The sequence below is a fragment of the Pezoporus flaviventris genome, unplaced genomic scaffold (assembly GCF_033815535.1).
Source record: "Pezoporus flaviventris isolate CSIRO_AGI_PZ_B2104156 unplaced genomic scaffold, CSIRO_AGI_Pfla_v1 ptg000036l, whole genome shotgun sequence".
NCBI lineage: Eukaryota > Metazoa > Chordata > Aves > Psittaciformes > Psittacidae > Pezoporus > Pezoporus flaviventris.
The window spans coordinates 32,081,129-32,102,579 of NW_026892584.1; the positions used below are offsets into that span (position 1 = coordinate 32,081,129).

General features: G+C 42.0%; 1 protein-coding gene and 1 long non-coding RNA gene across 3 annotated transcripts; one reads left to right on the forward strand and one right to left on the reverse strand.

Moving 5' to 3' along the window:
• The first annotated feature begins 679 nt into the window (after positions 1-679).
• GPR65 (G protein-coupled receptor 65) lies at positions 680-11,191 on the forward strand. Its single transcript, XM_061463760.1, has 3 exons — positions 680-840; positions 2,972-3,067; positions 9,154-11,191. Exon 3 carries the CDS (start codon positions 9,279-9,281, stop codon positions 10,314-10,316), a length of 1,038 nt encoding a protein of 345 aa, XP_061319744.1. The 5' UTR covers positions 680-840; positions 2,972-3,067; positions 9,154-9,278; the 3' UTR covers positions 10,317-11,191.
• LOC133274492 (uncharacterized) lies at positions 702-20,113 on the reverse strand. Of its 2 annotated transcripts, XR_009745162.1 has the most exons (3): positions 19,780-20,091; positions 13,558-13,771; positions 702-930 (listed from the first exon to the last, which is right to left on the reverse strand). It is a non-coding gene; the product is annotated as an uncharacterized LOC133274492 (long non-coding RNA). The 2 variants fall into 2 exon arrangements; XR_009745161.1 differs by lacking the exon at positions 13,558-13,771 and having other exon boundaries at positions 19,780-20,113.
• Positions 20,114-21,451: the final 1,338 nt, after the last annotated feature.

Here is a 21,451-nt window from a genome sequence, read left to right on the forward strand (position 1 = left end):
TTTGTATTGAATTGTTCCAAACAGAATTAAATAAAAAAACAACAAATCAGAGCATACAATAAATTACTATCACATAGTGAAAAGAGAAAGTGTGCTTATGTAAAAACTTTCCAGCTGTTTAACTGAATAAAATTATCTGTTAAAAGAATCACTCCTGTGCAAGCTGCATCCAACCTCAGATTCAGTTCATATAAAAATATATAAATATGCAACTTATTGCAGTGTATAAATTCTGTTATCTTTGTTAACTAGAACTGTTCACAAACTTCCTCCCCTCAGTAGGCAAACAAACAAAAAAAATAATACAAATTCTGAAAATAATTAATTCTTCTTGTACGACCTCCTAAAGTCACTGTGGGGTATTTTTGTGGACTCTTCTTTGGTGGAGTCTTAGATGTTTCTGTGATAAATTTGTTGGGAAAGGCAAGTGACAAGCCCTTCAGTCAAGAAAAAGACCCTATGTTTTGAACATTAATAAGAGGTTTGTAATATACTCCACTTACATAATTAGGCAATATTTTCAATAAAACTTTGATCAACTTACTGAAAGTATTCCTAGATTTACCAAGGTTGCTACATCCTTTGTGGATACTTCTGCACAACTATGTTGCTTTTTTTTTCCCATGGGTAAGTTAACAAGATATTTAAAAATGAAAAAAAAAAAAAAAAAAGAGGAAAAAAATAATTAAGAGACATGTGAGCTGTTGCCTCATTGGTGTATTCAAGAGCAGCTTCCTGTTGCTTTATCTGATGAAACAGTTCTCTTTTCAGAAGCAGACATGGGTTACGCTACCGATGGCATCACAGTGATTCTGCTCCATGGGTGAAACGTCTGCTTAGGTAAGTCTTCAAAATCCAAGAAGTCAGATACAGATGTTATTTCCTGGTAGAGGTTTTGGCCTGGCTCTCTGTTAGTGTGATGTTGACATCCTGCAACAAAAAGAAGGGACACAAAAGGGAATGAACAGATTGCTTTGGGAGGAGTATTTCACTCCCAGCACAAGCAAAACATGAGACAAATGGCAAATGGCATCAAACGACTGAATTAGGAAATACATGCCAGCTTGATTTATTGTTGTAATGGTATTGCCATGATCAGAATACTTGTTGCTTAGGAGAGGGGAAAGGATGGAGAAAGGCAGTATTTGGGAGTGAGTTTTCAGTATTCTGAATTGTCCTGTCTTCACTGCAAAAAAATGCCGCAAGCCCCACAGGTGGTTCCAGTAGCCCTTCTGTTACTGTTCTTTCGTATTTTATGGCACTAATAAGATACTCAGCACTATTTATATGAATATACACAATGCTTAAAACTTAGCAGAAATATAAGCTATGCTAAAAAAGTAGCTTCTTAGAATACCAAGTGGCATGAAAATATTTTGTACAGCATCTTTCTGTATACAGATATGAAAACATGATGCACATAAGCATATAGCAAAATATTACTTGCCTACATCCTAACAAAACATAGCTTTTATTTTTCTATTTGCTCATTTTAACAGAATTTTTATGCTGTATGAAACAGTCATAGAACCATAGAATCATAGTTAGGGTTGGAAAGGACCTTAAGATCATCTAAAGGGGTCCATAAAGTCTATCTCAAAGCTAAAGACTGAGAGCTCTTTTAGACCTGTTGAAGTCTCTACAGAATCTTATGGAGACATTTGAGTGAAATTTAGTGTTGCATGAGAAAGCAAATGCATTTAGTATTGCATTTTAAGCAAATCGTCCATGTTACAGGAAGGCATGTATCAGATCTCCCAAACTGTGAAGCTTTTCAGAACTGAGTTTTGAGATCTGCTCATGAAGAAAAAAGATCCAGCTGTGAAAGGTCCTTGTGCTTGAGGAAATCAGCTTGGCACTATAACTTTTTTGAGAGCACAAAGCAATATCTACTTTGTTGAGATTGCTTTGAGAGAAAAAATAAATTAAGAAAACCATATGCCCTTCCATCTCATGGCTGATATACAATAGCACCAGTACAGCAGCTACTGCACTAGTTCACACAGCATTTTTTTCTTCCCCTGAAGCTTACCTAAAAAGCAAAGTACCTGCAAAAACTTAGCACATTATAATGAGTATTGCTTACAGCAATTTGCCCTTTGATGAACTTGAATTTGAAATAAAGGGTGAAGTGTTGCAGATGTTTCCAAAATTGCTGGTGTTTATTAGCTTATAAAAGATTGTTTATTTTTTTTAGTGTCTAATCTTTTCTGTTAATAACACAAAATCGTTGCAGTCTTCTGTCTGTTCCAGTTCCCCAAGCTATAGTAGACTTCTGTATTCAGAATTATCTGAAAAATAAAAAAAAAAGACTCTTCCATTCTTCCCTTAGAAAGTTGTTTAGAGATAAGAATATGGAATATTATTTTGTATTTGTGTTTATGAAAGTACAACTTTATACTTACACTGTTACATACAAAATGTCATAAATGCAAAGACCGCACGAAGCTCTCTTTGAATCTGAAAAAGATACTGTAGGAATGCATCAATACAAATATAGTATGTAATGAGTACTTGCCTCCAAAAACTTTCCCAAGGTTCCTTTGCAGGCTTGTTTGCATACATTACTCAAAGCATAGCATTTGCTAGTCCATTTCTCTGAATTTTTTGTCTGACTGACTTTTGTCAGAGTTCTTGTACAGCAGGTGTTCTGTGGCAAAATGACAGGGACAATGATAATCATTGAATAATGTGGCTAAAAGAAAATATTGCTGTTGTTTGGTTGGGTTTGTTGGTGTTTTGTTTTGTTTCATGTGAAACAAATCTGATCCTAAAACCTATAAAATAAGTAACAAGTCTACAGAATTAGTCATAGTGAGTTTGGTACATGAAAGTCAAACCATTATATTACATATCAATAAACAGAAATTCCTCGATAGTTTTTTTAGAAAAAATCCATTAAAAAATAAATCAATAAAAAATAAATCCATTTAAAAATCAGTGGGAAAAATTATCAAACATTGTGTTTTAGGAAAGCTGTAAGCCAATAACATCCTCCTGGGCAAAACCAGCAGGTATGCTCAGCAGCTGAGAGAAAACCTGGTAATGCTTCAAATGTTGCATTCAGGTAAGACAAATCATTTTGCATTGCAGTCATCATATTTCAGTTGTAATTATAAAAGAAAACCTAAGCAAAGAGGTATGAGACAGACCACTTTCCCCTAGTAACTGTAATGAGATGTGTCGTAATTGGGGCAGAACAGTGCTTTCTGCTTTTATATTTCTGTGCAAGAAACTGCTGCATGCTCTGTGGTATAATTCATTTGCTGGTTCTTTAACACACTTCAGTATAGGTCACTGATACGTGCCAGTATGACACACTTCTTGTTACTGTTATCATTGAAAGCATGTCGTCATATAAGTAGCATCCATATGTCATCAACGCTGGGACATTACCTGGGGGATTTCAGACAGCCTCCAGGGCTTCATTCCTAGACACTGTTGATGATACTGGTTAAAGATAAAATTAAAGCCACTGGCTACAGTGACCTGTGAAAAATGGACAGAAAAAAATTGCCGAGGTGGCAAATTCCATGTGGTCCCAACTCTGAATCCCATCTTCAGCATCCTGGCCTGCCATTAGCTGATTATATCTTAAGACACTGGTTCCTTAGTGCAGATGGCAACAGACCAAAGCAAAGTCTTGTCTCAAAAAAAAAAGGGGATTTATTCAGACAAGTCCAATATGAGGACAAGTTTGCACCTTACGATCAGTAAGATCAACAGACACAACTTCTAGAAGCAATGAGGTAAAAAGAGAAAGCTGAAGGAAAAATATGGGTGTTATCAAGAAATTGGCATGCTGGTCTGTGAGTACAAATGAAAGAGCTGGTAAAGCTAACTGTGAGAGAAGCAATTGTGAGTAACATGGAGACAAGTTGGGATCTTATAAGGATGATGAGTCTGTAATGTAACAACTCGACTAACAATGGAGAAAGAGGTTGTGGGGGAGGGAGAAGGAATTCCAGTTTCTCAGTCACACGACTAGTAGACACTGCCTCATACATTTGCTACATTACACACATGCTTCTGAAGGCATGTTTCCCTCTTAGACACGAAGAGACCTGTCATAGGAAAAGAGATGCTAAAATGTGATTAGAAGAAGAGGTAGGTATTCTATCTTTTACTCATCTGGTCAGTCTGCATATGTTTGCTTTGCTTTTGGTGAGAAGTGGGTCAGCAAAACCCTGGGATCCAATTTGTAGAGCTAGATTTTTGATTCATGATACTTATCTATACTGGTAAGCTTACAATGCCCTATTTACTGTGTGGTTTTACTAAACCACACTGAAAAGCAGACATCTGGAGTTTTAACTAGTTATCATGTAAGTAAAGCTGGCCAGTGGACCAGATTGGCAAGTCCTTCTCAAGAATTTTCCCTGTCTTTCAAGCATGTGAATGTATTTAGCTGTAACTGTGAAAAGTTAGCCAACTTGATCAAATAGAGCAGTGGCTGGTAACATTAAATATGTGCTTTCTGACTAGTTCTGTCATTGCTCCTTTTTTTCTGAATGCACATTGAAGTGTTTTTTTTTCTGGAAAAGGGATCCATATAATAATCTTTCAACAGAGGCAATAAACCTATTTGGGTTTCTCTGTTAAACACACAGACCTACACACACGCATACACCCATGCATCAAACCAATAATAGGCAGAATTAATTTGCCTGCTACATGGGAAGATCCCTGCACCCAAGTTTTCTTCAGCCTGTGCTGTTTCCTATGTGGGAACACTTGTAGGTAGTGCTGTCTTGCAACCTACTTGTTCTGCCACTTTTTCACCTACTCTGCTGGCAGTCTAGGTTCAAACCACAGGTAAGTTATCACAGGCAGTCTCTGAAGTAGTATTTTTGTCAGTAGAACTGAACTACAACAAATGTTCCCCATTCTCGAATTCCCTTAACAGTTAGATCTTTGGAGAGCAGAATTACTGAGCGTCAGAGCTGTGATACAATCAGTGGGTACCAGCTGTCTCATAGTTATGGTTGTTGTCCTGGGTTCAGCAGTAGCAGTCATGTTTCTCCTTCTTGGTAGCTGGTGAAGTGCAGTGTTTTGACTTTCGGCCTGGGAACAGAACTGATAGCGATGTTTTGGTTTGGCCAAGGACTTTGTGAGCCTCATGCTCTGCCAGGGAGGAGGGGAAGCCAGGAGGAAGCAGAGACAGGACACCTGACCCAAACTGACCAAAGAGGCATTCCATACCACAGCACGTCATGCCCAGGATGTAACTGGGAGTTAGCTAGAAGGGCTGGGAGACTGCAGGGTTGGAGGAGGTATGGGTCAGAGCTTGGTCGGGCTGGGGGGGTGAGTTATCGGTTGGCTGGTGCTGAGGTGTTGTATTCTCTTCCCTTGTTATTTCCTTTATCATTGTTATTATTGGTGGTAGCAGTAGTGATCTGTGTTATACCTTAGTTACTAAACTGTTCTTATCTCAACCTGGGGGAGTTGCATTCTTTTTGACTCTCCCCTCCGTCCCTCCGGGAGCAGGGGGAGGGCAAGAAGGGGGGGAAGTGAGTGAATGAGTTACCTGACGGGGTTTAAACCACAACAGTTTTGGCGCCCAACGTGGGGCACGAGGGGTTGAGATAACGACAGATTTGACTGGATTAATAGTCACTCGTCACAATGCTGATTTATTGGCTCTCAGAGTTGTTCTCGTTGATATCACAGCTTCAGACCGTTGTAACTTACTTAGAGCCGGTATTTGCTGTGTTAGTGTTTATCAAGTGTGGGGCCTGGGCTAAGGTTCTTGTCTCACTGTGCTTTATGGCAATGGCTTGTAATACGGGTGGGCTCCAGCAGCAGGGCGGGACGGACGTGGCCGTGGACTTGTACCTGGCCGTCCGGCTGCTCTTCACCGTCCTGGCCCTCGCCCTCGCCTCCGTCTTGGTGAGGCCGCGGGGAGCCGAGGGGGAGCGGCCCCGGGAGCCGGCGGCTGCTGAAGCAGCCCGGGAGAGCGGCCCCGGGGACCAAGCGGCGGCGGGAGCGGGGCCGGAGGCAGCGAGGGGACGGCTGCTGGTGGAGGAGGTCGGGGCGGTCGAGGAGAGGAAGGAAGCGGCTGCCGAGCAGCGGGAGAAGGCGGCGGAGGAGCCGAGCCCCGCGGAGGTGCCGAGCCCCGCGGCCGAGCCCAGCCCCGCGACGGCCGAGAGCATTCCCCGGAAGCCGCCCGCCGAGCCCCAGGAGGATGCAGGAGACCACGCAGCATTTCCCAGCAAGGCAGAGGAGGAGGAGCTCGACTCAGGAAAAGAGAAGCTGGTGGTGGGAGAGCCGGCAAGCACAGCAGCTACACCAGCCCCAGTGACAAGTACAGCAGCATCAACTGAGAGTTCTGAAGGTTTTGAATGGCCTTTGGGTATCCTTGGGACCTGCCTGCTGATTGTGATGGGGATCAGCACGTTGGCACACACACAGAATGTGTTCTACCCACAACCATTTTGTCTGATCTCAGAAGTTAAGCAGAGTCAGGTTTGGGTCTTGTCTGGAGTTAGACGACAATATAGGGGGACCAAGAGGTTTTCTCCAAGGCTGGACAGTCATGAGTGGCAGGGTGTGTGGGACAGTATGGGCAAGTATCTAGTCCACTGGGCCCCTCCAGTGCTTTGGAAGCATCAGAGATGGAAGGCAGCTGTATGGAGTCCCCAGCAACAAGCTGCAGAAACTGCTGAAGGGGACAGTGAATTATTTTGAGCCTTGTGGGCCCATGGCACTTCAGGCCATCAGAGCAGAAATGCTACATAGAGATGGACTCATGATCGAGGGGTGGACTTAGCAATGGACACTATTGCCCAGGTTATTCACAAGTGTGAACACTGCACACAGTCTCTCCTGCTCTGGAAGACTGTTACAAGAGATGGAGCCTGACATCATGGACCAGGTGGACACAGCAGCTTTATAGCTGCTGGTCCATGCACTAAGATAAGAGTGATGGTATATTGAAAATGTGGGATCTGAGCATGATGTGAATGGTATGGAATAAGGGGTGGATAATGTCCTGGGTTCAGCAGTAGCAGTCATGTTTCTCCTTCTTGGTAGCTGGTGCAGTGCAGTGTTTTGACTTTCGGCCTGGGAACAGAGCTGATAGTGATGTTTTGGTTTGGCCAAGGACTTTGTGAGCCTCATGCTCTGCCAGGGAGGAGGGGAAGCCAGGAGGAAGCAGAGACAGGACACCTGACCCAAACTGACCAAAGAGCTATTCCATACCACAGCACGTCATGCCCAGGATGTAACTGGGAGTTAGCCGGAAGGGCTGGGAGACTGCAGGGTTGGAGGAGGTATGGGTCGGTGCTTGGTTGGGCCTGGGGGGTGAGTTATCGGTTGGCTGGTGCTGAGGTGTTGTATTCTCTTCCCTTGTTATTTCCTTTATCATTGTTATTATTGGTGGTAGCAGTAGTGATCTGTGTTATACCTTAGTTACTAAACTGTTCTTATCTCAACCTGGGGGAGTTGCATTCTTTTTGACTCTCCCCTCCGTCCCTCTGGGAGCAGGGGGAGGGCAAGAAGCGGGGGAAGTGAATGAACAAGTTACCTGACTGGGTTTAAACCACGACAGTTGTACACCCTTTCTTTTTTAAAGGTCGGCTTTGTTGACTGCTTCTAAGGCTAATGCACACAATTCCTCCAGCCCCACTGCTTTAGTCAGGGCTGCCATTCAACTGATATTTACATGTTGAAACTCTCAACACCACAGCCCTGGCAGTGGCTCAGATAACCTTAATTGCTGATGGTTTGGTAAACTCATACGTGGCAACTGCAATTTTTACAGGAAAGAAGTGTAAATGAAAAATTGCACTCAGAAGGTCTCCACCTCATATGAGCCTGAGTGACACACCAACGGATTCTCCTCTGCATGCAGGAACCCAGTAGCTTGACAGGTTTCACTTGAGGGTTTCTGGAACATGGAGTAAGCTTTGCTAGAATAGCACAGTTGATGGCAAGTTCTTGGGGGATCACATACAAAGGAGGAGAGGGGAGCAGGGAAGCATGAGGATGCAACAAGATAAGAGAGGGATTTGCACACAAGCCACACGTTCTCCTCTGAGCAGATCCCAACATCTAGTGGTACCTGAATCTGTGTCATTCTATCCTTGTCTCTGCATTGACTTACAGGGGAAGATGTTGGGGAGAGGGACCTGGGGGTCCTAGTGGACAACAGGATGACCATGAGCCAACACTGTGCCCTTGTGGCTAAGAAGGCCAATGGCATCCTGGGGTGTATTAGAAGGCGGGTCGAGAGAGGTCCTCCTTCCCCTCTACTCTGCCCTGGTGAGACCGCATCTGGAATATTGTGTCCAGTTCTGGGCCCATCAGTTCAAGAAGGACAGGGACCTGCTGGAGAGAGTCCAGCGCAGGGCAACGAAGATGATTAAGGGAGTGGAGCATCTCCCTTATGAGGAAAGACTGAGGGAGCTGGGTCTCTATAGTTTGGAGGAGACTGAGGGGTGACCTTATTAGTGTATATAAATATATAAAGGGGGAGTGTCACGAGGATGGAGCCAGGCTCTACTCAGTGGCAAACAATGATAGGACAAGGGGTAATGGGTACAAACTGGAACACGAGAGCTTCCACTTAAACTTGAGAAGAAACTTCTTCTCAGTGAGGGTGACGGAACACTGGAACAGGCTGCCCAGGGAGGTTGTGGAGTCTCCTTCCCTGGAGACATTCAAAACCCGCCTGGACACATTCCTGTGTAACATTATCTAGGTGTTCCTGCTCCAGCAGGGGGATTGGACTAGATGATCTTTTGAGGTCCCTTCCAATCTCTAGCATACTGTGATACTGTGATACTGTGATGTTAGTTGGGATAAGAAATCTGCCATATTTGTTTGGCCAAAACCATGTTCTGCTCATCAGAATAGTATTTTATTTGTGGTGCACTTTTTGATCTCTTTCAACTGTCACGCAGGAGAGATCTGGAATTGCAGGACCCTACCCCTCTGGAAGTGTCTTTACTCATTCTGCTTCTGCTATAGAAGCTTGAATCTAACCTTGATCACTTTAGATATTTGGGTTCCCCTTACTATTTACTCCTAACTAGAAGTGTTTAAAAACCTCATACAACAGTTTCTTTCTTCTAAAAAAGATACCCTCCAAGAAGCCCATAAAAAAAAAAAAAAATTGTTGTTATAGCTGATCTTTTTCCTTTTTGGTAACAGAAGGCTGGAATCTTACCAACCAGATCCTGAAGAACTAATAAACAGATGACCACCTGTCAGACTACAGAGGGGTTTTTATTGCATCCAGGCTGGAATTAGCCCAAAGACACTACTCAGAGTGGACAATGAACAGCACTGCTGAGTGCCATGATGATCACACCCTGGATAAGTATTTATTTCCACTTGTGTACAGTGTTGTGATGATCATCAGTATTCCTATCAACTGCATAAGCCTCTATGCATCTTGCATTCAGGTGAGGAAGAAGAATGAGTTAGCAGTCTACATCTTCAGCCTATCCGTGGCTGACCTTTTGTACTCTCTAATTCTGCCTATGTGGATTGATTATGCCTGGAATGGAGATAACTGGAGACTCTCTGCCTTGCTTTGTCAGATTTCTGCCTTCCTTATGTATATGAATTTCTACACTGGTACTGCGTTCCTTGCTTGCATCTCTGTTGACAGGTATCTGGCATTAGTTCACCCCCTGAAGCTCCAGCACTTGCGCACAAGAAGATTTTCATTGATTGTCAGCATAATTGTTTGGCTTCTGGAAAGCACCTTCAATTCAGTCATATTGGTATACAAAGAAGTGTTCCATGATCCTTGCAATTTCACTAATCATACATTATGCTATGACAAATACCCCCTGGAATGGTGGCAGGCACAGATAAATTTATTCCGGATATGCTCAGGGTACCTGCTCCCTTTGGTAGTCATTGTGTTTTGCTACCATAAAATCTACCAAGTAGTAAGGTGTAATCAAGCCACAATAGATGAAGAAAAGAAAAAAGTAAGGAAACTTATTCTAAATATCACAGTTACTTTTGTTGTTTGCTTTACTCCTTATCATGTTATGTTGTTTATTCGCAGCATCAAAGAACCTTACACCAGTGACCCACAGCTTTTGCAGTTGATGTATAAGGTTTACAGAGTCACACAGGCCTTAACAAGTTTGAATTGCATTGCTGATCCCATTCTTTACTGCTTTGTGAGTGAAACTGCACGAACAGACATACTGAATTTGCTCAGGTGTTGCTTGTGCCTACAAAAGCATGAGGGAGAGCAAGTGAAAGATCATGCCCTGTGCAGTTCTGCTATAAAGAGCAGTGAACTGATCATCTCCAGAACTTTCTGTGAAACGGAGTCTGTCAAAAATTCCTGAACAAGAAAATTTGCATGATGTAAATAGCAAAGAAAGAAAAATTCTCCCCCAGTTTCTACCTAGGAAATACTCCAAAAATCACTGACACTAATCTAAGTGAAACCAATAGCTGGAGCTGATAAGAACTTGTTATAGTGGCAATGAAATAAATGCAGCATCAACACTTATCTTTAAATCAGACCCGGTACATAAATCCATGTTGACAAGCGCACAGTCAAGATGACCATGACACACTGATAAAATTACTGAGGATCTCTCACAAAAATACTTCCTGTCACAGCTTGCTAGCTAGCCCACATGCTGGGCATACACATACTGAGCTGGAGGAAGCTAAAGTCCTCTTAACCTAGTAATTTGGTTTCAAGTTTTAGTTGAAATCTAAGCTTAGCTGGGAAGGAGTCCCAAAAGGGATTTTATTTATTTATTTTTTTTAATCAGCACTGTGATAGAAGTGAATAAAGCACACACACATGAAAATCATTCTAATGATTGATCAAAGAGCATACAGAGGTAGGATGGTAAATGTTCTCTCTAATGTCATGCTGTGATTTATGCTGCTATGGTGGTTCCTGTGTTTCAGTAATGACTTGAGTTCTCCTTCAGCATACCCCTGAGATTAGCCATTTCTTAAAATTGTTTACCTCATGCGGACAGGTAGTTACCTGCTCTTAAGCTTTTCAGCTTCTGTTTTCTTTGGAAAATATATGTTCTAATGTATAACCATATGTCATGTAGTTTCATTACAATGTCAATACCAAGTTTCAGACAGTTGAGTATTCATTACTTCAAGTTCCTATATAGAACCAAATTTTAGACACCAGTCTCTTAACTCAGATTAAATTTTTGCCAATATATTCAGGAAGGAAAGAGAAAGATTGAAAAGATTGAAGAGAAAGACTGAAAAGTTTCACATCTACACAACATAAAGGATCAGTCTTTAACCTTGCTTATTATGACTGAAATCTAGAATGTGATTATGTTTATAGAGTCAGTAGATCAAGAAGGTTTATATCCATTTGCATAACTGTACATGGAAGCCTTGGCTGGACATTCCTGGGCTTTCAGTCTGCCAGTTCTGAAAAATCAGACACAAACCAACAAGCAGTACTGACAAACCAGCAAAGCACATGAATGTACCAACAAACATTAAGAGTGCGGCTAAAGTACCCACATTTTTAAAAGTTTGAAGTTGGCACAAATAAAAGTACAGCTGTCAATTCAGGGGCCTGTTAGTTGCACAGGCCCCTGCAACTGCTGTGGGGTTCCCTGGTAGCAGCAGGCACTGAACCCTCTGAAAAGAGTTAAAATACCATGGAAAGTCTGCTTTCTCTCTTCTCACAACCTTTTCACTTTTGTTCAGCTGCCAGGAAGAATGTTTGGTTATGGCGGTTGCCCATTTTCATAGGGAAATTTTTTTTTCTTAAAAAAGGCCTCCTGTAGCAAGTCCATGTAGCTGAAAGAGTGTGAGGATTTTGACAAGCACTTTTTTCAGTACACTTCTAGGTCTGACATTATACTTGGAGGCTAAGCATAAGGTGGTTACAAGCAATATGGAAATTCTTATGAGAAGATCCCTCTGTGTGTAAATCATAAATTTCTCTATTACAAAGAGCCACTTTCATTGTTTTCATGAGTTCATGTTTGTATCTATTTATACTTTTGATTAATTTCACATTCTGCAAAGGGACCTTGAGAGGCTGAGGAGGTTGGGCTTGTTCAGCCTGGAGAAGACTTTGTGGACCTAGTGCCAGCCTTGCAATACCTGCAGGGAGGGTATTGAGAAGAAGGAACCAATCTTTTCAGAAGAGTGCATAGCAGGAGGACAATAAATCATGTGCGTAACTTGAGGCAAGAAGGGTAAGAGTTGATATAAGGAAAAACTTTTGAACTACAGTGACTGACAAGCAGTGGAGCAGGTTGCACCATGATGTTCTACATGCTCCATCCTGACAGATTTTCTAGACTGAGCTGAACAAAGCCCTGAGCAACACAGTCTGACCTCATAGCTGACCTTCTTTGAGCACAAGGTTGGACTACAGACTTCCTGAAGTGCCCTCCAGCATGAATTGTCATCTGATCCTATGAACTGTGTATATCAGTATTCTGGCTGTTGATGCATCTCTAAAAAACTATGTTCCCTTCTTTTCTTTGTTTCCATTTGCTGGATTTTGTTGTGATGTGAGGGTTTTTTTTTCCTGTAATACTTTCTTATATGTTATGAAGGAAAAAGTATGCAAGCAGCAGTGCAAGTTACTTCACCACAGATTTCCTGTGCTTATTATATATGTATTTTGCAACACAGTGTGAAATTTCACTGCAGCACTCGAAAAAAAAAAAAAAAAAAAAAAAAAAGCAGAACCAAGCTTCACTGTAACTCCATGGAAAAAATAACTCAGTGGTTCATTTCTAGACCTTCCAGAAGCCAAAAAGGTTGGAAAGCTAATTCTATTGAGGCTTTTTATTTATTTTGAATAAAGAATAATGCAAACTAAAACTAAGTAACAAAACTGAGCCAATTTTTGTCTTCTCTGCAAGGGACAGGGAGCCAGGCAGGCTGGGCAACACCCTGAGAAGCCACAGAGTCGCACAGCACACAGAGCAGATCTGTCCATGTTAACCAGCATTGGCCAACAGCTCTATAGTCACCAGGCAAATCTGTAATAACAAGGCAGGTCTGAGGTCAATCTGGGAGGACATGTCAGGAAGGCATGGTCAGGATCAGCAGAGCACAAGGCTGGTCTTGGCTGTGAGCCATGTGAGCCCTGATATCTGCACAGGCAGCTAAACCCTAAAGAGGCAGAAGAGACCACAGACTCTGTGGTAAACATAGGGCCCTCACCCTGTGAAAAGAGCTTAATTTCCACAAAATTTATACGTTTTAATATTCCACGAATGCTTGTGAAAGCCATAGCTTGGACCAGTTTACTTCAGTCTGTGTGGATATTTTTCATAGCATCATTTCCTTTAGTACCTCCCTGCATTGCTGAAAATTCACATCAAGGTAAAGGAAGACGATGATAATGAAGGCCTATAGGCTGGGCTTCCTGAAAAACCTCAGGTAAGTTCAGGGTCCTGTCACTTTATGATAACAAAATGTAGGTACCTAATCGCTTAGATTGTTCTGAGATGTTCTGAAGTGTTCAAATCATAGTCCTCTGGAGAAAAGAGGAAACTTAGATGTAAAGACTATAGTGTCCTATATTTCAATCATTTGTGTGTTTACCTCTTTATTCTTACATACCTAATAATGTACACTTTTTTCAGTCCCTCTCCGAATTTGTTTGTTCCAGCTGGACCAAAACATCCTGCCATGTTAAAAAGAACATCTGTATTCTTTTTAACTTTTCAGGTTACCAGACAGGCACTTTTCACTATACAGAAATGGGTTCATCCAGGCTCCAGTCCACAATGTGTAATATTGGTTTTGAATGTTCCACTTAGAATTCCTGATGGCTCTGCAGGGAAAAAAACAGGTGCAAATCCACAGGAACACTTCCCAAAGCAAGGACTTTCCTTACAGAGACAAGTTTATAAAATCCAAATATTTCTTTATTGGCAAGAAGAAATGCATGCATTTAAATTCCACTTTTCTCACAGAAAATGCCTAAAAGCATTGATGTATGTATGCCTTTGGTGAGTCACTGTATTTCCTATCCTCAGTTCCTGATCTATACAATAAGAATATGGATAATTAAAAGGGCTGTGATGGTGATTTAGTTAATATCCACAGCATATGAAATGTCAGTGCCAAATTGTATTGTTGTCAGCATAATAAAGGAGAGGTTAATTTATGTCAATAATTCCCTTAAAGCAGAATCCATCTGCCATAAATGCAGCAGAGCTATAGCTTAGCTTGTAAGTTGGGAGTTTTTCAGTGAACAGTGATGACCTAGCAGGTGGAATTTCAGACTTCATTTAATATGTCTTTCCCAGAATCTTAGCCACAACCTGCATCAGTGCCATCATGATGCATATCATTATTCTTTTCTGATGTAGCTACATATCAGCTTTGCTTTTTTAATGTCATTGGGGTCATGACTCACATGGTTGTAGGCTGACAGAGACTCTTGCCTACCCTTTTCCTTTTTTTTTGAGTCTCTAACACTTCTAACTTCAGAGCCCCTAAGATGAAGGGAAGTGTGAATTTGAGTTATATTCCACTTCCTGTTTCCATTCACAGAGAATGACGCTACTAAAATTATTCTGGTAAGTATAGTGACAATATAATAGCGACAATTTAATACCAGTAAAGGGAGCATAAGGGCATATTTTAGACACTCATATTACTTAAGAGTTTCATCACTGTCATCATCAGTCTAGATCTCTATTCTAAGGTGGTAAAGGAACAAACTGTTCATTTTTTCCCATGCCTCCACACAGCACAGTGAGAACATGGGTAGGTTAGGGCACTTGGGACCAGCACTGCTGCACCTACAGGCCAGTGCTGCCAATTGCCAGGGCATGAGACAGCAGCTCTTCATGGTCCCAGAGCCCAGCGAGATGGCAGCTTGCCCCCACCTAAAGCTGTCTGTTCCACTGCACCTGCAGGGACCCCAGCGGCACTGATCCAAGGCAGCATCTGAGAAGTGATGCTCTGGTGCTTATAAGGGGAAAGAGAATGAAACACCTTGTGCATCACATAAAGGTTTTTCTTTTACTGCTGCACCACAATGGCCATGTTACGGATAAACTGCAAAGCCTAAGCTGGCATAGAGAATTTTTGGCTGCTCAGCAATGAATTTAAAGTAACCAACCTTGTAATATCCTAGAAAGCAATAAAGTCTGTTCTGGACTAGGGCCTTAGGAAACAAACTAAAAACAACCAAAAAAAAAAACAACCCAAACAGAAAACAGAAAAGGGTGTATCAAATGAAATGTAAAGCCTGATCCAGGTGAATTTCAAAGACACTGCCTAAGACACCATGAGATCCTCTTCTGTGCCAACACAAAGGCACTGACAGCAGGGTATATCACCTACGGTCTCTATCCAGCCTGTGTACAGCAGAGCAAGAATGCATGTCCCATAGCATCTCTCACTGAACATCAGAGTGTACACATATATCCTAATCACATCACTGATGGGGAATGGGAATGCTAAAACAGTGGAGGTGGGAAAATAGGTCCATTCCTTTTTTGTTCTGTTTCTAAAATTAACTTTGACTATTTTTGTAACTATGTGGCACATTGCTTTTCAGATGAGATACTGGAGTTAATTTACCATAGACAATAACTTTCACAAGCTTTTCCCAAGAGCTGGTCCTAATATCACCAAATCTGTGCTGTATTCCTTCCCAGCTGAAGCTTTGATTTTGATTTCTTGTGGAAACTCAACCTTACTTGTCATTTCTCACTGTTTAAATGCTTCTTCCCTTTTAACATCAGATGTGCAAAGTAATGTCTGCTTTTCCAACCCCGAATGAAGAACTACACCCAGGAGCAACCTTGCTTCAAATTTCTTTGTGTCTTGATCCCAGCCCTATCTTAGAATTATACTGTGCTACTGGAAAAAATTGTTGCCTCAGTTGCCTTCATCTGATAGCTGGTACTGTAGCAGATGTTATGGCAAGTACTAAATCCAGAAAGCTACAGCTAAAGGGGAGGTTCATAAATTGTCTTCTGTTTCACATACTTAATTACACACGTGAGGAAACGCTGTAAGGAAAATGCAGTTAGTTCATCCTGTAAATGCAGCATGGGCAGAATCCCTCAGGCTCACATCCTTAAATGGAATGAACTGATGAGACTGAGGCATGACTGATGAGATTGTCTCTTCTGGGTTGCGGAAATTAGCAGCTTCATTCCAGTGGACACAAGGTAGGGCTGGAAAAGACAGCTCCGGTGAAAATGCATCCTCCCCTTGTGTTTCCCTGAACAGACTACTTCTGGATGCCTGATGAAAAACTGAGACAAAGCAGTCCACCTCAGGTCACAGCAGGCTCCACAGCTATTACGGTCTCTTCCATTTCAGCTTTCCACAGTCCATCCAGACACACAACAGATGATTACTAGATGTGAGAGTGTGCAGCCAGTGGCCTCAGGACACAGCTCTTTTCCATTGTTTTCCCTTCCCTTGACACCTCATTGTTCCTATTAGTATCCTAGTTTGAGCTACCAGATCTCAAGCATGACACCTCTAGGGTCTCACAAAGTGGGCTGGCTTATGGCAACTCACCTTCTGAGGTATCATCTTTTCACATTAGGAGATCCAGGGACTGCTGTGTGAGAAAAAACGTAAGAAGCTGTGACTCTTAGAGGGCAAGAGGGCAAGAGAAACTCTATTCCAAATGAAGCAATTCCTGAGATTCTCAGAATGAGGGAATGAGCACATGGCTTCACCCATCATCTTGCTTATCCTCATGGACTGCAACACAATGAATAATCCTCAGCAAAGTTTGCTGCTGCTTCTGACGGTACAGTGCAGCAAAAAACCCTCAAAAAACCAACAGAAAAAGTCAAACTCAGTGACTGCTGAGACATTCATGGTAACCCCATGCAGGCAGAAGTGAGCTCTCCTTGGCATGCAGAGAATGAGCCGTATCACTGGCAGCTTAGTTAGTGCATGTGAACTGAGATGTTGTACAGGAAAACAATATTGCATTTGCATTTGTTACAGTTAGTGACAGAAATGTGTGAAATATAGGGTGTAATTTTTTGGACACCTGTTTTGACATGACCAGTGCCAGTCTTCCTTCCCCAGCCATATGACTGTTGCTGCACAGCACAGTGTTTGAAGCCAGCCTACATATCACTATAGAATCTCATAATATAGCAGAAATAGTAAGATACTACAGAGTATTCTGAAGGCATTGCCACTGACTCAACATTTAACCTCGTATTGAAATTTCAAGCCGGTTGTAACTCCCCATGTTCTGTTTGAGCAGCACATTTCGTCACTAAGTCTAGTGTTCACACTTAGAGAGTAATTTATCTTTATGGAAAGCAAGAAATAAAGGTAGGCAGTAGCATTTAGCAGTTTAAAATTAACTCCTTTTGGAAAGGAAAAAATTCAGTCACAGAGTGGTTTTAGATCCCTGTTACATCACTTTAGATAAGTCTGGCAAATGCAGTTTTGTCATGGTATAAACCCAGTCAGGTAACCCGTTCACTCACTCCCTCCTTTCTTTCCCTCCCCCCCAGTCCCAGAGGGACGGAGAGGAGAATCGAAAAGAATGCAACTCCCATGGGTTGAGATAAGAACAGTTTAGTAACTAAGGTATAACACAAATCACTACTGCTACCACCAATAATAACAATGATAAAGGAAATAACAAGGGAGGAGAATACAACACCTCACCACCAGCCAACCGATAACTCACCCCCCAGGCCCAACCAAGCACTGACCCATACCTCCTCCAACCCTGCAGTCTCCCAGCCCTTCCGGCTAACTCCCAGTTACATCCTGGGCATGACGTGCTGTGGTATGGAATACCTCTTTGGTCAGTTTGGGTCGGGTGTCCTGTCTCTGCTTCCTCCTGGCTTCCCCTCCTCCCTGGCAGAGCATGAGGCTCACAAAGTCCTTGGCCAAACCAAAACATCACTATCAGCTCTGTTCCCAGGCCAAAAGTCAAAACGCTGCACTGCACCAGCTACCAAGAAGGAGAAAAATGACTGCTACTGCTGAACCCAGGACATTATCCACCCCTTATTCCATACCATTCACATCATGCTCAGATCCCACATTTTCAATATACCATCACTCTTATCTTAGTGCATTGACCAGTCCCTATAAAGCTGCTGAATCCATCTGGTCCATGATGTCAGGCTCCATCTCCTGTAGCAGTCTTCCAGAGCAGGAGAGACTGTGTGCAGTGTTCACACCTGGGCAATAGTGTCCATTGTTAAGTCCACCCCTCGATCATGAGTCCATCTCTGTGTTGCATCTCTGCTCTGATGGCCTGAAGTGTCATTGTCAGCATTTTTTTAATAAAATCTTCACTGTCATGTGCTATATGTTTTTTTAAAGCTTAATGTTCAGTTAACTGTAACAGGAAGCAACCCACAAAGAGTGCCAGGGTAGAAACACTGGAAAAGTGTAAAGTTCAAGAATGTTTTGGTAGGTTTGGAAAGTTTTACAGACTACAGATGCCTGTTCAATCACTCAGGTCAAGCCAAAGGAACCTGCAAAATGATTTAGCTAGAAGCCTTTGCAAAAATTGCAAACTTGGTACAGGTACGTTTATCTTTTATTTGTTGTGCATTCATTTTAATTCATTACAGACATATTACAAGTGAAATCACTTCTGTGGCTTCTAGCCAATATACAATCTACTTACTATTGACCATTCAGAGAAACCAGGACCAAGTCTGAGACCTTTTGAAGCACTACTTATGAAGGAGGCATAAGACACCCAGTACAGACTTTAAATCTGGCTCTTTACTCAATACCCCTGTAAATACACTGCAAAGACATTAAAATAAGCACCATCATGATTACAGTGAGAAGTGGTAGGAATCCCTATGCTTGGATACAAATTATTTTCTGGAAAATGCCTGCTTTCCTGTCACCTCAGCAAATTATTTTTACCTTCAGTGCATGATTTGCTCTTGCAAAGTATTATGTACTATTTTCACTCAAAGAAATGCAGCAAAATATTGCATAGAGACAATTGTCTCAATTGTGTTTACAGCAGACTTGTGTGAAATGTGTGAGCTGAGAGATTGTCTTCGCTAGATGGCGATTTTGGTCTGCCCAGACAGGCTTTATAGACGAGCAGGGAAAAAAATCCTAGCTTAGAGATGCATTTCTTATACAGAAGAAAAGGGAGTCTGGGAACAGAGCTGGCTGCTGCATCCCGAGTTCCCGTGAAGCTAGGGTGAGCTGTCGTGATCCTTTCAGCCTCTGCAAGCTGTCAGGCCATGAATCATCAAACCCAGGAGCTTGAAACAAAAAGCCTATCACCAACACCTGTATAGTTTTTTTTTCAGCCTGGATTTATTAGCAACTGATTTGTTCTTGCTTTTCTTTGTAATAACCTTTTTGCTCAATTGTGTCTCCTTTCTTCCCAGTATTTATTCCAGTATAAATATGTACATACATTCACAAGCAACAGCCATCTACACTGCTAAACAAAGCAGGCTTTTCCAGCCTCTAGCCTGATAAGCTCCCGATTCCCAAACTCATCCCACTAGCCTTTTATTCTAGTGTCCTAGCCGAGCTCTCTTCTTGGGACTGGCATGGGTTCCAGAATATCACCAGTGCTCACTCAGAGCAGCTATAAAGCTCTCCTGTGTCTGCTAAAACACCCTATTTGATATGTCACACCAGCACATGTATGACACATTTCACCAGCAGTTCAAACTCATCCTGCAATCGGTCAGCTCCTCTCCTTGGGCATTTATAGCAGATGAGTTCTCAAGGCTACAGCTCTGTTATTGTCAGCCTCCAAATCCATCAGAATATACTTTATACTGCTGAATAACAATGCTGCTGCCACCACACCCTGCAAAGACATTCATGCCTTACCTTTTTATTTCTTTGCAGACATTCCTTTCCCAGAAGTACAATAAAACATTTTCATCTGCACGCTTTCTCAATGATCAGACCTTTCGGCTCCTGCATTAGAGTCATGTTCCTCCACATCACTTCTTAAACTATGCAGTATCCAACTTCATGACCTGAGCCCTCTCAACATTCCCCCTGCCTTCTTCCCTCAGCTTTTATTGTTATGTATGATGTCACAGAGTTTGGGATATCCCCTGGGTCAGCTGGGGTTGGCTGTCCTGGCTCTGTCCACTCCTAACTCCTTGTTCATCCTCAGCCTGCTCATTGGTGGGGTGGTTTGAGAGGCAGAAAAGGCCTTGACTCTGTAAGCCCTACTCAGCAGTTACATCCCTGTGTTGTCATCACTGTTTCAGCACAAAGCCAAAACACAGCCCATACAAGCTTCTAAGAAGAAAATGACCTCTATCCCAGCCAAAACCAGAACACCAGGCCAGTTACAGTTTTAGCTGATACCACTGCTTTCTTTTCTTCTCTGTAACTGCAATTAGTATTCCTTCCTCCTTTGCTATACTCATGGTTTTCTTCTCTCTGTGTATTACGACCAGAAAGAACAACTGCACAAGATTCTTTCATTACTTCAGTGACACCTTCTCAAACCTAGAACTCAAAATACCCATTAATAGTTTTCGGAACAATTTTCATCTTCAAAGTGATTTACATGTTTCAGGAAACGGTATGGAATGAATTCAGTCCTTAGCATTTATTAGCGTTGCTCCTGTGTGGTCAGTTTTTATTCTAAGCTATATTATTCTTATGAAAAAAAAAAGACATTTCAATAATGTGATTCTCAAACACAATTCCAAATGTCTGTAACTAGAACAAGGAATTAAAGCTAATAAGGAATTAAACCCTGTGCTGAGCTATAGGTACTTCTTTTTTTTACCGTCAGGACATACCTGGACACTAAAATGTAAATAATGACCTGTCATACACCATCAACTCTCATTTTGCTGGTTCAATCATATGTATTTAAATACTAAATTTAACAAAGAAATATATAAATATTATGTTGTGCAACTCTATCCAATGTGAAGCATTAGGTTGCTCTTCTTTTTACTTCTGCCTCCATTTCACCAGTCCTTGCCATCCATTCTCTTTTTTCTTTTGTCTTTTTCCCCTATTTCATTCTTCTGTATTGCTCCACCTTGCTGTCTTATATGTCCAGAAGAATATTTGTACCATAATCTCTGCTCACATCCTTACATCCTTATTACTAAATGTATGAAACCTTGTTCCACTGCACAGTACAGGGAAGTGTCATGTTGTTGGCAAAGAAAAGGTGTATGTCACTAGGTATCAGTGTTTTGGCTGGGTCAGAAAGGGAGCATTTACCATAATAACAGCCACAAGCTCTCAATCTGCTTTCATATCTAAATGAAAATGAAGACTCTTGGGCATAATGAGAAGATACTTTCAGTGGAGCAAGGCAGCTTTACCTCTATTACAAAGTTAGCCTTTGGATAGTAAAGTTTCCTGTTGCTGCCATGTGGAGCTCTGGTTCTTTCCATCAGCTCATGTCAGGCTTTTATTTCAGGAAAGCTTCCAACTTGTAAATGCTGGGTGTCACTCAGCACTCTGCTGGATGCACACTCACTGGAAAATTGCCATACTCAACCTCAGAGGGCCCCCAGGA

Bases quoted from the DNA above. Each gene is read 5' to 3' on its own strand.
- GPR65 (XM_061463760.1), top strand. From the start codon at position 9,279: ATGAACAGCACTGCTGAGTGCCATGATGATCACACCCTGGATAAGTAT.